Here is a 16389-nt window from a genome sequence, read left to right as displayed (position 1 = left end):
TAATTAAGACTGGCTTGAGTAAGACGGTGGGCCAGCAGGTAGAAACCCCAGTACTGGAACTGCTTGTAGGCCACCTTATTACAGCTGCTGCCATGAAAGTCACAAGGAAAAAATATATCACTGTTACAGAATCTCTGAGTACAGCTATGGCAAAAAGGCGTGTCACTGGGAATTGCTGTCATAGGATGAGCCCCCAAGGAGGATTGTGTCATAGAAAGAGTTCTGGCTAGGCTTAGAGTAAATAACCTGTATTTTCATTTAGAAGTTAAGCACTTAAATGCATGTAACCAACAGCAAATTGCTTCATTTGTCCAAGTTTCGGATTTCCTCTCCAGCACTCTACAATGTGATAGGCAGGACCAAATTAGTGTATTGTCCATTACTGGGTAATGAATCACTCCAAAACTTAGTGACTACAAACATCAATAATCACTTAGTAGCTCATGGTTTCTCTGGGTCAGGAATTTGGAGCAGCTTGGCCGGGCAGTTCTGCTCAGTGTCTCACATGAGGTTACAATCAGGTGCCACCTGGAGCTGCAGTTATCCGAAGGCTTGATGGGGTCTGGACAATCTACTTCCGAGGTGGCTTGCTCACGTGGCTGGCAAGTCGATGTTGGCTGTTGTCAGCAGGCCTCACTTCCTCTCCATAGGGCTGCCTGAGTTAATTCATGACACGATGGCTAACTTCCCCCCAGAGCAAATGATATAAGCATGCAAGGTGGAAGCAGCAATGCCATTTATGGTCTAAACTCAAGTTGCACACACTCACTTCTTGCATATTTGATTGGTCACACATAACAGCCTGTTTCATTGTGGGAGGAGACTACACAAGTGCATTAATACTAGAAGGCAAGAATCATTGGGGCCGTCTCGGAAGCTGGCTACTACCAATGTGTGAAAGTGCTTTGTAAACTGTAAAATTCTATACAGATGCTGAATGGTATTTTATATTTACAGTGACCTAATGAACCCAGAATATCACCTAAATACTGCCTTTGTTACCCTATATAAAATGTCCCCAAATAGGAATTTACTTGTTGGCAGCATGGCATAATGGAGTGATTATCAGTTCATATGCCATGACACACTTAGGAACCTCAAGCCTCACAGGTGTACCATCAAGTTGAGCTCACTGTTTAGCTTATTTCTACTACAAGTGAGGTTAGATTACTTGTTACAGTGATGTCTTTCAGAGGAATTTTGACCTAAATCATGTGACACCATGTATCCTTGGGTATGACTTGCCACAATTAAGAGATATAAGTGGTAAAAATGGTGTGTTTTCTGCAGCGTATGAGAATTTTGCCCAGGAACACATCAGAGCTCAATAAAGACCCAAGTAGTGACAAAGAGCTGGAAGGTGATCAAATAGTTATGTAATGGCTAACATAAAATGAGCACTGATACTATTTTAAGGGTTTTTGAAGTGTGAAGTCATTTAAGCCTTGCAGCAACACTATGAGTTGGGCCTATTACAGACAAGGAAACTAGGAACAGAAAGGTTAAATAATTTGCCCAAGTTAGACATTTGTGAGTGAATATTTGTGGGGCTAGTATTCAAATGCAGGCATCTAGATCCAGAGCAAGCACTCAACCTTTTTTACTTTTATCAAATTATGAGTCTTGGTATTCTGCTGCCTTCAACATAACCTCTGAAAATCAGGATTCTCAATTCTTAGAAAAATCAAATGCTGTAGAGGTTAAAACCTTGGAATTATCCTGTTTTTCCCCCATAACCCATTGCCAGACTGTCAGCAAATCCTATTGGCTAGAAGCCAAACTAGTACCACCTAATCTAGCCATCTGGATTATTGCAATAATTCTCTAACAGGGCTTCTTGTTTCTCCTTGCCCCTCTAAGTGTATAGGTTAGTCTCTCACTACAGCCAGAGTGAACCTTTTAAAACATTAAGTCAGATCGTATCACTTGTCTGCTCAAAACTGCAGTGGCTTTTCAGTGATGTCTTTCTTGTACCACACTATTCAAAAGTGCAAACCCTACTATCTCTATACCCTTTCCCCGCTTTATTATCTCTATAGCACTTATCTCTATGTATCAAAATATCTTTTACTTGTTTTCTCCTCCCATTGGAAGGCAGGGATGTTTGTCTTTTTCCCTGCTGATTTCTCAGAGTCTACGTACGACACAGCCTGGCACACAGTAAACAATATATATTTGCCGAAAAAATCAATGTCTTTAATTTTTGCTTTGTATGAAAATTTATGAGAATCAAAGCTTGGTACTGATCACATTTAACACTTAATTGGGCACTTTGTCTAAACTTTCTGCATGTCTCATTTAATCCTCACAACCACCTATGATGTAGTTTTATTATTTCCATTTTACAGAGTAGAAAAGTGATGACCAGAAGTCCGTTTCACAGCACAAAATTCTTCAGTTGACTTGGATTTTGTTTCCCAGGACATGCTTCTTCACAAAGGGATTGCGCGAAGAATGCCCCTCGACCAGCCCTTAAGAACTGGGCACTCGTCTAAGTAATCTGAGACTGTGAGGCTAGGCGTTCACAGGAACCGTGGCGACAGGACGCCCTTGAGCAAGAACCAGAAAGCGAGATCAGGGACAAGGCCAAGCCTTGCGCACTCATACACACCTATTAAATTCCGAACTCAGAACATCGTATTAAAATGCTGACCTGTCCCCGGTAGTGAAGAAACTGTCCAAATTAAAGCAGTAACACAGTGTCACAGACAGTCACCACGTAATAAATAAACTGCTTCCGGCAGCCACAGGCGACCACGTGACAGGGCGGGGAGTAGAGCAGCGAACCAGGGAGCCCGGCCTCGCACAGCTTCCTATCACCCACGCCCATCCCGGAAGTGGGGGCGGAGCTAATAAAGCGTCGGAGCCCGGTGAACGGAAGTGGCTGTAGAGGGCTTTAAGGCTCCTTTAAATTCCTGTCGTCTTCGGAGCTCACCCCTTTCAGCTAGAGTCGGGGTTCGCGCGACCGATGGCTGTGGACGTGAAGTCGCGAGCAAAGCGTTACGAAAAACTAGACTTCCTCGGGGAGGGACAGGTAGGGCTCTCGGGCGCGGATCGGAGGGACCTGAGCAGAGAGTGCCTTGCCGCCTGACGCCCTGGCAGGTTTCTCGTGGAAGCCACAGGACTGGCCTTGGTGCTCGCTCTCTCTGGGCGAGGCCGCCGAGGCCCCCTGCTAGCCCGACGGTGAGCCCCTGAGCGGCCCCCCGGTTCTGAGGAACAGACTGCAGCGGGACGTGGATTGCCCCCCCCAACCCCCCGCTTCAGGCCGCCGCGAGTCGGCCCCCAGAATCCCGGGTCTTTGCTTCCCCCAAATTTAAAAGGGTAAAAAGGCAAACACAAACACTACCACAGACCTGACGTTATTCCTGTGTTTTTCTCTAGTTTGCCACGGTTTACAAGGCCAGAGACAAGAACACCAACCAAATTGTCGCCATTAAGAAAGTGAGTTGCAGTTTGTTGTTTTTCCTGGAGGCTTTTTGAAGATGTCTGTATGTGTGAGCTGAAGCTAGGATTTAGTCCAGGGGTCCTGCTGCCAGCTTGAGTGCTGTTTCCCCAGACTGCTGACATCACTAACCCTCTCAAAAAGAGGCTGTTTTTCTCACTCCTCCGGGCCTGTTGGTGGGGTAGGTAACCTCCACCTTCCTGTTCCTGTTGCTACTTTGAATCTGTCTCTCCTTCGAAATCCCTACCTCCTTGGAAGCCTGTCTCCCTAATCGCTTAACCTGGCTGCCTCTTTTTCTCTCCACAGTTAGTCCTGCCATTGTCAGCTTTCTTACTTTTTCTGACTTCTCTCGTGGCCTTGTTTTCCTTTATGTTCTATAATCCAGCTACTCCCTTGGTTAAGGGTTTTACAACTCCTGACCCTTTATCTAAGTTTTTTTGATTCTACCCCTGGTTCACTGTATTCTAGCCACGCTAATCTTTCTGTCCCTTGAGCTCATTAAATTCGTTCCAGTCCTAGGATCACTGCATTTGCTTTGCTTTCTCGGTAGTATATAGTTCCTCTAAAACTTGGGGTGGTTGACTCCTTTATCATTTAGATCTCACGCAATTGTCTCCTCCACAGAGAGGCCTTAGCTGGTCACTCTAACTAAAACAGGTGTGCCTCCCTCTCTTCCTAGGGTTCTGTGCCATATTTCTTTATTATCTTCATAGCATTTATCAAAATCTGGAATCTTCCTATCTATGAGTTTATTATCTGTTTACTTAGGACTGTGGCTAGTACCTTTGTGGACACTCATTAATAATTTATGACTCGACTGACTGATAGGATCTCTTCAAGCTGTTGGCCTGTTGAGCTCTGTAGTTGTCTGAAAGTCCTCGTGAGTTTTTTGTTTGCTTGCTTTTAATATTAATTATGATTTAGAATCCATCCGGTTTCTCTGTGATAGACTTTGACACTTTAAGGTCACTCATGGTGGAATCTTCTTTTACATTTAATTTTTATTTCAAATAATACGTCTTTGTGGTTTTAAAAGTCAAGAGGCCAAGGCTTTTTAACATGCCTGACTCTTCTACCCCTGCTTTTCACTCCTTGGAACAATCACTTTCAACTCCTATAAAACTCTTTCCTCTGGTATTTACCTCCATTTCGTTGAGTAATATGCTTATATCATTATTTCTTGAGTGGTCCCCACTACCCCCCCCCCCCCGCAGTTTTAGACGTTATCTGTGTTTCCCACTATAAACATTGAGGATTTGGTGCTTGTGCACCTTCCCCTCCCAACTCACCTAATTTCTGCTCCTGTTCATTTATTAACATTTATGTTTAATTTTACCAAAAAGGAATAACAAACTATTCTGTATTCTTTCACCTCTTGTGTCTTGGACTTTTAAAATATCATTGATCTACCTCATCCTTTTAAAGAGATCATACTGAATTTATGTTTTCCAGTTTATTTAACCAATTCTTATTGGTGGCCTTTTGGAGCGTTTCTCATTTTTCAGTATTTGTCTCAAATATATGTATCTCAACAATATATAGTATTCCATACTTTTAAACTTCAGATATATATATATATAAAACATTTTTATGCAACTTGTTTTTCTGAATCAACATCATTTCTGAAATCTTCCACATTGATACATGTAGATCTAATTTATTCATGCTCACTGATAATTAGATTCCATTATATGACTGCACTAAAATTTGTCTAACCAAACTCTTGTTGGTAAACACTTAGGCTGGTTTTTTCCCCGTGTTTCCCCCAATATAGTCCTTCTACAGACATTCCTATACACATATGAGTTTCTTTAGAAAAAGTGTATCTGTAGTTGAGACCAAATATGAATTATTGCTACCTAGAGAATACACAGCATCGGCCTCACCAGATAGTGCCAGATTGCTCTCCAAAATGGTTGGACCCATCTAACCTCTTGCTACATCCTCACCATCCTTGTATTGTCAGACTTTACAACATTTGTCAATTAGATTGTTTTACAGTCTCTGGTTGTTGTTTCAGTTAATACTTCTCTATTGCCAGTGGGATTGGTCATCTTTTCTTAGATTTATTGGCTTTTTAGACTTTCTCCTACCTATTTTTCTGTTAGGTTGCTTATAAATTTTTTTTCCTAAGGATTTCATGTAATTCTTTATATATTCTGGGTATTGAGCCTTTGTTAGAAATATGCATTGAAGATATCATCTCCCAGTCTTTCACTAGGCTTTTATTTTATTTATTTATTTATTTTTTGAGGAAGATTAGCCCTGAGCTAACATCTGCTGCCTATCCTCCTCTTTTTGCTGAGGAAGACTGGCCCTGAGCTAACATCTGTGCCCATCTTCCTCTACTTTATATGTGGGACGCCTACCACAGCATGGCTTGCCAAGCGGTGCCATGTCCGCACCCGGGATCCAAACCAGCGAACCCTGGGCTGCCCAAGCAGAACATGCGCACTTAACTGCTGAGCCACTGGGCTGACCCCAGCTTTAAGTTTATTTATGGTATCTTTTGAGGCACAGAAATTTTTAATTTTAACCTGGTTGAATTTATCTGTTTTTTTCCCTTTATGAGTTTCCTTTTTTCTGTGCTTCCCTACCTCCAGGTTATAAAGAATTCTACTATATTTTCTTCTAAAAATTTAAAATGATGATTGGTGATGTTGAACATCTTTTCATGTGTTTATTGGCCATCTGTATATCTTCCTTGGAAAAATATCTGTTCGTATCCTCTGCCCATTTTTCCATCAGGCTGTTTGTGTTTTTGTTGTTCAGTTGTGTGAGTTCCTTATATATTAGGGAGATTAACCCCTTATTGGATATATGATTTGCAAATATTTTCTCCCAATTGGTGGGTTGTCTTTTTGTTTTGATCCTAGTTTCCTTTGCTTTGCAGAAGCTCTTTAGTCTGATGAAGTCCCACTTGTTTTTCTTTTGTTTCCCTTGTCTGAGAAGACTTGGTATTCAAAAAGATCCTTTTAAGTTCAATGTCAAAGAGTGTACTACCTCTATTATCTTTCAGGAGTTTTATGGTTTCAGGACTTATCTTCAAGTCTTTGATCCATTTTGAGTTTATTTTTGTGTATGGCCTGAGATAATGGTCTACTCTCATTGTTTTGCATGTGACTGCCCAGCTTTCCCAACTGCATTTATTGAAGAGACTGTCTTTTCTCCATTGTATGTTCTTTGCACCTATGTCAAAGATTAGCTGTCCGTGTATGTGTGGTTTTATTTCTGAGCTTTCAGTTCTGTTCTGTTGATCTGTGTGTCTGTTTTTGTACCAGTACCATGCTGTTTTGATCACTGTGGCTTTGTGATATATTTTGAAGTCAGGGCTTGTGATGCCCCCAGCTTTGTTCTTTTTTCTCAGTATTTCTTTAGCAATTCATGGTCTTTGGTTGCCCCATATGAATTCTAAGATTCTTGGTCTATTTCTGTGAAGAATGTCATTGGGATTCTGATTCAGATTGCATTGGATCTGTAGATTGCTTCGGCTAGTATGGACATTTTAACTATGTTTATTCTCCCAATCCACGTGCATGGAATCTCTTTCCATCTCTTCATGTCATTTTCTATTTCTTTCAATAATGTCTTATAGTTTTCATAAGTCCTTCACCTCCTCAGTTAAATTTATTCCTAGCTACTTTATTCTTTTTGTTGCGATTTGTAAATGGAATTGTATTCTTGAGTTCTCTTTCTGTGAGTTTGTTATTAGAGTACAGCAATGCAACTGATTTTTGTAAGTCGGTTTTGTACCCTGCAACTTTATGTGGTTGTTGATTGTTTCTAATAGTTTTCCAATGGATTCTTTAGGGTTTTCTGTATATAAGATCATGTCATCTACAAACAGTGAGTGTTTCAATTCTTCACCCCCTATTTGGATTCCTTTTATTCCTTTCTCTTGCCTAATTGCTCTGGCCAAAACCTCGAGTACTATGTTGCATAAGAGTGGTCATAGTGGGCATCTTTGTCTTAACTCTGTTCTTAGAGGGATGGCATTCAATTTTTTCCCATTGAGTATGATGTTGGCTGTGGGTTTGTCATATATGGCCTTTATTATGTAATTTCCTCCTATCCCCATTTTGTTAAGAGTTTTTATCATAAATGGCTGTTGGATCTTTTCAAATGCTTTCTCTGCATCTCTTGAGATGATCATGTGGTTTCATTCCTCATTTTGTTAATGTGGTGTATCACATTGATTTATTTGGAGATATTGAACCATTCCTGTGTCCCTGGAATAAATCCCCCTTGATCAGGATGTCTGATCTTTTTGGTCTCTTGCTGTATTCAGGTTGCCAATATTTTGTTGAGGATTTTTGCATGTATGTTCATCAGCGATATTGGCCGGTAGTTTTCCCTTTTTGTGTTGTCCTTGTCAGGCTTTGGTATCAGAGTGATGTTGTCCTCATAGAATGTGTTAGAAAGTGTTCCATCTTCCCTAATTTTTTGGAATAGCTTGAGAAGGATAGGTATTAAATCCTCTCTGAAAGTTTTGTAGAATTCCCCAGGAAAGGGTCCTGGGCTTTGATTCTTTGAGATGCTTTTGACTACTGTTTCAGTCTCTTTACTTGTGATTGGTCTATTCAGATTTTCTATGTCTTCTTGATTCAGCCTGGGAGGTTGGAAGAGTCTAAGAATTTACCCATTTCCTCTAGATTGTCCATTTTGTTGGCATATAGTTTTTCATAGTATTCTGTTGTAATCTGTTGTATTTCTGTGCCATCCATTGTTATTTCTCCTCTTTCATTTCTAATTTTATTTGTTTAAGCTGTCTCTCTTTTTTTCTTTGTAAGTCTAGCTCGGGGTTTGTCAATTTTATTTATCTTCTCAAAGAACCAGCTCTTTGTTTCATTGATCCTTTCTACTGCCTTTTTTGTTTGAATAGCATTTATTTCTGCTCTGATTTTTAGTATTTCTTTCCTTCTGCTGACTTTGGGCTTTGTTCTTCCTTTTCTAATTCAGTTATGTGTAGTTTGAGATTGCTTATTTGGCTTTTTCTTGTTAAGGTGAGCCTGTATTGCAATGAATTTCTTTCCTTTTTTTTTTTTTTTTTTTTTGAGGAAGATCAGCCCTGAGCTAACCACCACCAATCCTCCTCTCTTTGTTGAGGAAGACTGGTCCTGAGCTAACATCCATGCCCATCTTCCTCTACTTTATATGTGGGATGCTTACCACAGCATGGCTTTTGCCAGTCGGTGCCGTGTCCGCACCCGGGATCTGAACCGGTGAACCCCGGGCCGCCGGAAAGTGGAACGTGTAAACTTAACCACTGCGCCACCAGGCCGGCCCATGAATTTCCTTCCTCATACTGCTTTTGCTGCATCCCATATGAGCTGGTATGGTATGTTTTCACTTTCATTTGTCTCCAGATATTTTTTTTTTCTCCTTTAATTTCTTGAATGATCCATTGGTTGTTCAATAGCATGTTGTTTAGTCTCCACATCTTTGTCCGTTTCTCAGCTTTTTTCTTGTAATTAATTTCTAGCTTTATAGCATTGAGGTCAGAAAACATGCTTGTTCTTATTTCAGTCTTCTTAAGTTTATTGAGGATGTGCTTGTTTCCCAACATATGGTCTATCCTTCAGAATGTTCCATGCACACTTGAGAAGAATGTGTATTCTGCTGTTTTTGGATGGAGTGTTCAATATATAACTATTAAGTCCAACTGGTCTAGCTTTTCATTTAATTCCACTGTTTCCTTGTTGATTTTCTGTCTGGATGATCTATCCATTGATGTGAGTAGATTGTTGAGATCTCCTACTATTGTTGTGTTATTATTAATATCTTCTTTTAGGTTTGTTAATAGTTTCTTTTTGTACTTTGGTGCTCCTGTGTTGTGTGCATAGATATTTATAAGTGTTATTTCTTCTTGATGGAATGTGCCTTTGATCATTATAAACTGCCCCTCTTTGCATTATAAACTGTCCCTCTTTATCTGTCTTTACCAGTCTTATCTTGAAGTTTACTTTCTCTGAAATAAGTATGGCAAGACTTGCTTTCTTTTGTTTGCCATTAGCTTGAAGTATCGTCTTCCATCTCTTCACTGTGAGCCTGTTTGTCACTGGAGCTGAGATGTGTTTCCTGGAGGCAGCATATTGTTTGGTCTTGTTCTTTAATCCATCTTGCCACTCTGTGTCTTTTTCTTGGAGAATTCAGTCCATTTACATTTAGGGTGATTATCGATATATGAGGGCTTAATGCTGCCATTTTATCACTCGTTTTCCCGTCCTGCATTTTTTTTGTTTCTTGTCCTGTGTATTTTGGTCTACCAGTTGAGTTATGTAGTTTTTTATGTTGTGTTTCTATGTTTTCTCCTTATTTATTATTTGTGTCTATGTTCTGCATTTTTGTTTAGTGGTTGCCATGAGGTTTGTATTCAAAATCCTGTAGATAAGATAGTTTCTTTTCTGATGGCCTCTTAGTACCTTAAACTAAACTGTTCAGTCCCTTTCCTCTTCCCCACCTAAGTTGTTTTTCCCACGTTATTCCATCTTGTGTTATGATTTTGTGATTAAAATGACAAGATTATCTTTGTTTTTGGTGTTTTCCTTCCCTTTGTCTTTAATGACATAGTTGAGTATTTGCTGTCCTGCTCTAGTTCTGTCTACTTATTTATCTCCTTACTCTGTGCTTTGTAACCCCTTTGCCCTCTCTTTTTTTTAGGTATGAGGGCCTTCTTGAGGATTTCTTGTGTGTGGGGGGGGTGTCTTGTGGCTACATATTCCCTTAGCTTATGTTTATCTGGGAAAGTTCTTATTTCTCCATCATATCTGAAGGATATTTTCGCTGGATAGAGTATTCTTGGCTGAAAGTTTTTGTCCTTGAAACAATTGAGTAGGTCATTCCAGTCTCTCCAGCCTGTAAAGTTTCTGCAGAGAAATCTGCTGAAAGCCTGATGTGAGTTCCTGTGTAGGTTCTCTTGTTCTGCCTTGTTGTGCTTAGTATCTTTCTTGTCATTCACTTTTGTCAGTTTCACTGCTATCTGCCTTGCAGTAGGTCTTTTTACATTGACATATTTAGGCGATCTGGCAGCCTCTTCTGCATAGATTTCCATCTCCTTCCCCAGGTTTGGGAAGTTCTCTGCTATTATTTCTTTGAACAAGCCTTCTGCTCCATTCTCCTTCTCTTCTCCTTCTTCAATACCTATAATTCTTATGTTGCATTTCCTGTTTGAGTTGGATAATTCTCAGAGACTTTCTTCATTTCCTTTTAGTCTTAGTCCTCTCTCCTCCTCTATCTGGAGCATTTCAACATGTCTATCTTTGATTATGCTGATATGCTCCTCTATGATGTCCGCTTGAGCATTCAGAGAATCCTTATTTTGTTTTATTTCTTCAATTCTATGTTTCATCTCTAGTAGTACTGATTGATTCTTCTTTATAGTTTCAATCTGTTTTGTGAAGTAGCTCCTCAACTCCTTGAATTGTTTCTCTACCTTCTCTTTTAACTCGTTGAGTTTTTTGATGATAGCTATTTTGAATTCTCTGTCGTTTAGATTACATATTTCTGTGTTCTCAGGACTGATTTCTGGTACTTGTCATTTTCTCTCTGATTTGGAGCTCTAATATAATGTTTAATATTCCTAGAGGGAGTGGCTCTGAGTTTTCACATCCTGGTGTTATTTGGTTGCAGTTACTGCCTTTTGCCACTGGGTGGGGTAAAGAGCCTTGCATTCTGAGCCCTCTGCCTTCAGCCAAGATCCCAAGCACTAGAGCCACTGGAGCTTCTCTGGGCTGGTGGGGGGAGTGGGACTTTCTCCTGTGTGCCCTTGGGTTTTTCCTGCTCTGCTCTCACTGTCTGCTCTCCTGGGGTGTTGGCTTGATAAGGTCACCTCCTGTGAAAGCTTTCATGCCAGTAGAGGGCTTCCCTCTAGGCTGTAAGGGCCCACCGGGGATCCTTGATGTTCCCGAGAATGAACATCCCCTCCCCTGTTCCTTCCCTCTCGGAGGCATCTCGTGGTCCTGGATTGCAGTCTTTAGGAGAGGGAGTGAAGTTTTCTCTTACCCTGTTCCACCTCCTCCGATGGGGACTCCAGCCTGTCTGCCTGCCGTCGTATGACTGCGTGGGTTTCTCCAACGTTTTTTGTGTTATATTTGGATGTCCTCTGTTGGAGCACGAATGTCCTTTTTGTTGTGTGTTGGAGGGGGGTGATTACTGGGGAAGTTCACTCCACCATTATGCTGACATCACTCTAAGGAACCTGTTTTTGGTCATCACCGTATTCTCAGAGCTCAGCACTGCACTTGGCACGTGGTGGGCATTCTCTGGCACACTATTCTTTAACATTGGTTGATTTTTTCAATCCCTACCCAAATACTACAATATCTTTAATTACTGTTGCCTTATAAAAAGTCTTGAAATCTGATAAGTGCTACATACCTGTTTTTCTTCTTCAAAATTGTCTTGGCTACTCTGTCAGCCAATTGGGAATTTGAAAAGAGCAGGAGAATTTGAATATGGACTAGGTATTGCATGCCATTATGGCATTATTATTAATTCTGTTAGGTATGAAAATGGCATTATGGTTACATAAGAAAATGTCCATGTGTTAGAGATGCTTACTTAAGTATTGTATAGGGATGAAATGACATGAAGTCTGGTATTTGTTTTAAAATATTTTAGCTATCAAAAAGGAGAGGATGAATGAATGAAATAAATGTGGCAAAATATTGATAATCGTTGAATCTGGGTGATGAAGTAGATGGCTTCGTGAAAGTAATCTGCTTTTTTATTATTTTTAGAAAATGTAATAGTTTTTTAAATTGTCTGTTCTGAGTAATATTTTTTTCAATTGTCTATTCTTAGCTCCTTACTTTTCCACATAAAATTTACAATTGATTTGTGAGTGTCTGAAAAATGCTGTTGAGCTTTAGATTTAGTTGCGTTGAATTTGAAGAGAACTGACACATATATGATATTGAGTCTTCCTATCCGTGAACATGATAGCTGTTTATTTTGGTCTCATTTTTAAGCATGTTTTAGTAGTGTTTTTAAATTTTCTTCTTGGAAAGCTTTGTACATCTCTTGTTAAATTTATTCCTAAGTGCCTTACATTTTTTGGCACTATAATAAATAGCCTACCTTTAAATAAAAAGTTCTGTTTGTAGTATGTAGGTGGGAGATATTTTTAAAGGTAGAATAGCTGTGTTTTTTCCAGAAGTAATCTTTTTTTTTTAAAATTCTTGATTATATTTAATCATTGTATAAAGTAGTGAGTAAGAGAATGTTCTTTAACTTAGTAATCTGTTTTGTGTAAGACTGAACCTGTTAATGCAATTTGTTATGCTTTTTCACAGTGACAACAGTTTAACTGTTTTATCACAATTTGTAATTTTGCTTTTTGGAAAATTGGTTCCTAAGAGCATACTATTGGGCATATTAAATGTGTCACTTTAGGGGCCGGCCCTGTGGTGTAGTGGTTAAGTTTACACTCTCTGCTTTGGCAGCCCCGGGTGTGCGGTTTTCCATCCCGGGTGTGGACCTACACACTGCTCATCAGCTCATCAAGCAATGCTGTGGCTGTATCCCAAATTCAAAATAGAGGGAGATTGGGGCAGATGTTAGCTCAGGACCTGTCTTCCTCACCAAAACAAAAAACATGTCGATTTATGTTTATATGTTACATATTTCCTTCCAGATAGGCTAATTTGAAGTTATGTTTTTGTTTATTAGCCAGTTTTCCCTCAGTTATTTTTTTTCCACATTTAAGCTTGCAAAGATAAAGGAGATATTTGTTTTCTTAATTCCATTACTTGAATGTGCAGTTTAGAAACTTAAGGGACAAGGAATGGTAGGTACTTAATGCTGTCTTATATTGATAATTTTGCCTTTCTGATTCATGATTGTCACTCCCCTCTTGCCTTCTAATTCCAGCTCCATGTGAGTTACTACATGTTTTTGCTGTGGCTAACTTTTTTTAAGATTTTATTTTTCTTTTTTCTCCCCATAGCCCCCGGTACATAGTTGTGTATTTCTAGTTGTGAGTCCTTCTAGTTGTGGCATGTGGGATGCTGCCACAGCATGGCCTGATGAATGGTGCCATGTCCATGCCCAGGATTTGAACTGGTGAAACCCTGGGCCGCTGAAGTGGAGTGCATGAATTTAACCACTCGGCCGCGGGGCTGGCCCCTGTGGCTAACTTTCTGAAGAGTTTATATATTATGCATTGTCTAAATTTTTTAATACATATTTAATGTGTTTGGTTTTTTTTTTTCCTCTATCAGATCAAACTTGGACATAGATCAGAAGCTAAAGATGGTATGTATTTCTTGTAATCTCACAGAACAAGAAAGGTTTTTATCCTCATTGAGGAAATGAGCAAAGTATTAGAGTTAACAGTGGTTCTGGATAGAGTTATTGCAGGGTCCCAGAATAGTAAAGATAGACTCGGGATAGAGACAGGATATCTGTGATTTCTACCATTTGAGCGTTCAGAGGAACATTCAAGTCACCTAAGTCAATGGAAGGCAGCAAGGTTAGTGGCTTGTCTTGCTGTCTTCACTACTGTTTTAGGTATTGTTACAGGCTGTTGTTTCTTCTTTTTCTGAGCTTCTAATTACTTTGAAAATTCAAGATATGCCTTTATGGAAGTACACAAGGCTTGCTATGGAATTAGGTGTATGGAGGAAAAGATTTCTTAATCCCTTCTTCCAAAACCTTGTTTGCTAGAGTGCTAAGTTCTATTTAGTCATCAAGAAATGGTTCCTATAAAAAGGGTACATCATCTATGTAACAAGTAGTGCCAGATCTTATTATTTTTATCTTTTTTTGCTGAGGAAGATTAGCCCTGAGCTGACATCTGTGCCAATCTTCCTCTACTTTTTATATATAGGTTCCTGCTACAGCATGGCTGACAAATGGTGTAGGTCTGCACCCGGGATCTGAACCCGTGGACTCGGGCTGCTGAAGCAGAGCATGCCAAACTTAAACTACTGGGCCATGGGGCCAGTCCAACTGGATCTTATTTTTAATTTTGCTTTCTGTGCTTTGCATTGGGAAAGATACTATCTTATCACTAGTTTGCTGTTAGCATCATAAGTTTCCTATTAGCATAAAAAATCTACTGCTGATATTCATAGGGCAAGGGAAGGGAAGCTATTGACTTATTGCCTATAAGCGACATACTTACACATGTTGTTTCTCCAGCAGCCTTCAGATCTGATACGTTACAGATAAAGTGAATACTGTTTTCACCATTTATCATAGTCTGTATTAAGCTATTTTGAAAATAAAACAATATGAAAGAAAAACAGATGTGTCATAAAAATTGTCAAAATATCCCTTCTTTTTCTGTAGAATGTTTATTGCCATCTCCTGAGAGACTTAACCTTTCCCAAAAGATAAGTTTAAGAAGCTTTGAGGTTTCAGATTATTTTTCACTTTTTGCTTTGCCTTTTTCTGTAGGTATAAATAGGACAGCCTTAAGAGAGATCAAATTGTTACAGGAGCTGAGTCATCCAAATATAATTGGTGTGAGTATGATCGAAGTTGTTTCTGGGATTTGGGACCCTCCCTGCCTTTTCTGAATGTGTTGATTGAAGGCTCAGCAAGATGAGTTCTTCTAGATGAGCCTTGCAAAAAGTTTAAAAGTTTATCAGGCTGAAATGTATTTTCTATCCTAATTATTCCTGTTGACAATGTCTTTAAAACTATACAACTGATGAAATAAATTAAATATTGACATACAGGCTTATTTTGTTAGAAATCATTATGCAGCCTAGAGAGCTGTAACATGTGTACGACCTTGAGCAAATTCCCTCACAGTTCTCTGCCATAGTCCCTACCTCATAGGGTTGTTGTGAGGCTAGCTAATTGAATACATGTAAAGGTCCTGGCATAGTGCCTGGCCTGGAGAATGCACTCGTTCAATGAATGATGGCTGCTACTGCTATTTATAATACTTTCTTGGCACCGAGCTTGGGAATTTTTCTGAATTGGAGACTGAAGTGAGATTTTCATTAGTTTACTTCTTAATTGTAACTCCCAAAATTTTATGGGCGAGGTTGAATATTTAATGATTTATAAAAAATAGTAAAGTTTAATATTTTTGTGCCTCGAAGTACTAATTCTTAGCAAAAGAAGGATAAATATCAAATTTAATAAAACTATTTAAGCTTAACAAGGAATTATCAACAGTCCAAATACTTGTTTAAATTTTTTTAAATTACTTCAGTTGGTGTAATACTGTCAGGTGTTTAATAGACAATCACATTTTGATTTTTTTTTTTAATTTTGCTTTGCAGCTCCTTGATGCTTTTGGGCATAAGTCTAATATTAGCCTTGTCTTTGATTTTATGGAAACTGATTTAGAGGTAAGATTAAGATTCCTAGAGGAAGTATTTTTCTCTGTCAAAAGATAAGCTAAATGTTTATTTTCTACTTATGAAGATACTGGTAGTCAAAAAGAATGCTTAATTTTGTTGAAATCTGGGTGTACTCTTAAGGCGCTTCTGAATCATTTGTTCATATTCCTGGTGCCAGATACAGAGATTTGAATTTCATTAGCATTTCTATTTACCAAGTTCCTTGAATCTTAACAACATTATTTTTATTATTATTTTTTTTTTCCTTTTTCTCCCCAAAGCCCCCCGGTACATAGTTGTATATTCTTCGTTGTGGGTCCTTCTAGTTGTGGCATGTGGGACGCTGCCTCAGTGTGGTTTGATGAGCAATGCCAGGTCCGCGCCCAGGATTCGAACCAACGAAACACTGGGCCGCCTGCAGCAGAGCGCGCAAACTTAACCACTCGGCCACGGGGCCAGCCTCAATCTTAACAACATTATTTTTAGAGGAATGAGTGTTAGGCCTTTGAAAATTTAGAGCTTATTTTTCCTATTATCACAGAATATCATCCTTTTGAAAGCTGAGTTTCTTTTTGAGAAAAATAAGATCTTATACTTTTCATTAATATTAATCGAATCTCAAAAACTGACAATTCAAGGGTGTGGAAC

General features: G+C 39.2%; 1 protein-coding gene across 3 annotated transcripts in view; it reads left to right on the top strand.

Annotated features, from left to right (window-relative positions):
• The first annotated feature begins 2763 nt into the window (after positions 1-2763).
• CDK7 (cyclin dependent kinase 7) overlaps positions 2764-16389 on the top strand; it is a 42414-nt gene continuing 28788 nt past the window's right edge. The window contains exons 1-5 of one of the 3 annotated variants that reach the window (XM_014855326.3): positions 2764-3034; positions 3382-3441; positions 13663-13696; positions 14843-14910; positions 15682-15750. In XM_014855326.3, coding sequence (XP_014710812.1) covers positions 2969-3034; positions 3382-3441; positions 13663-13696; positions 14843-14910; positions 15682-15750 — 297 coding nt within the window. In that variant the 5' untranslated portion in view covers positions 2764-2968. Of the gene's footprint in view, positions 3035-3381; positions 3442-13662; positions 13697-14842; positions 14911-15681; positions 15751-16389 lie in introns of those variants that run through there. The other 2 variants (XM_070519550.1, XM_070519551.1) reach the window with 2 other exon arrangements.

This window comes from Equus asinus, chromosome 10, assembly GCF_041296235.1.
Source record: "Equus asinus isolate D_3611 breed Donkey chromosome 10, EquAss-T2T_v2, whole genome shotgun sequence".
Taxonomy (NCBI): domain Eukaryota; kingdom Metazoa; phylum Chordata; class Mammalia; order Perissodactyla; family Equidae; genus Equus; species Equus asinus.
Note: the sequence above shows the minus strand (reverse complement) of the source record. Positions and strands in the feature narration are given on the sequence as shown.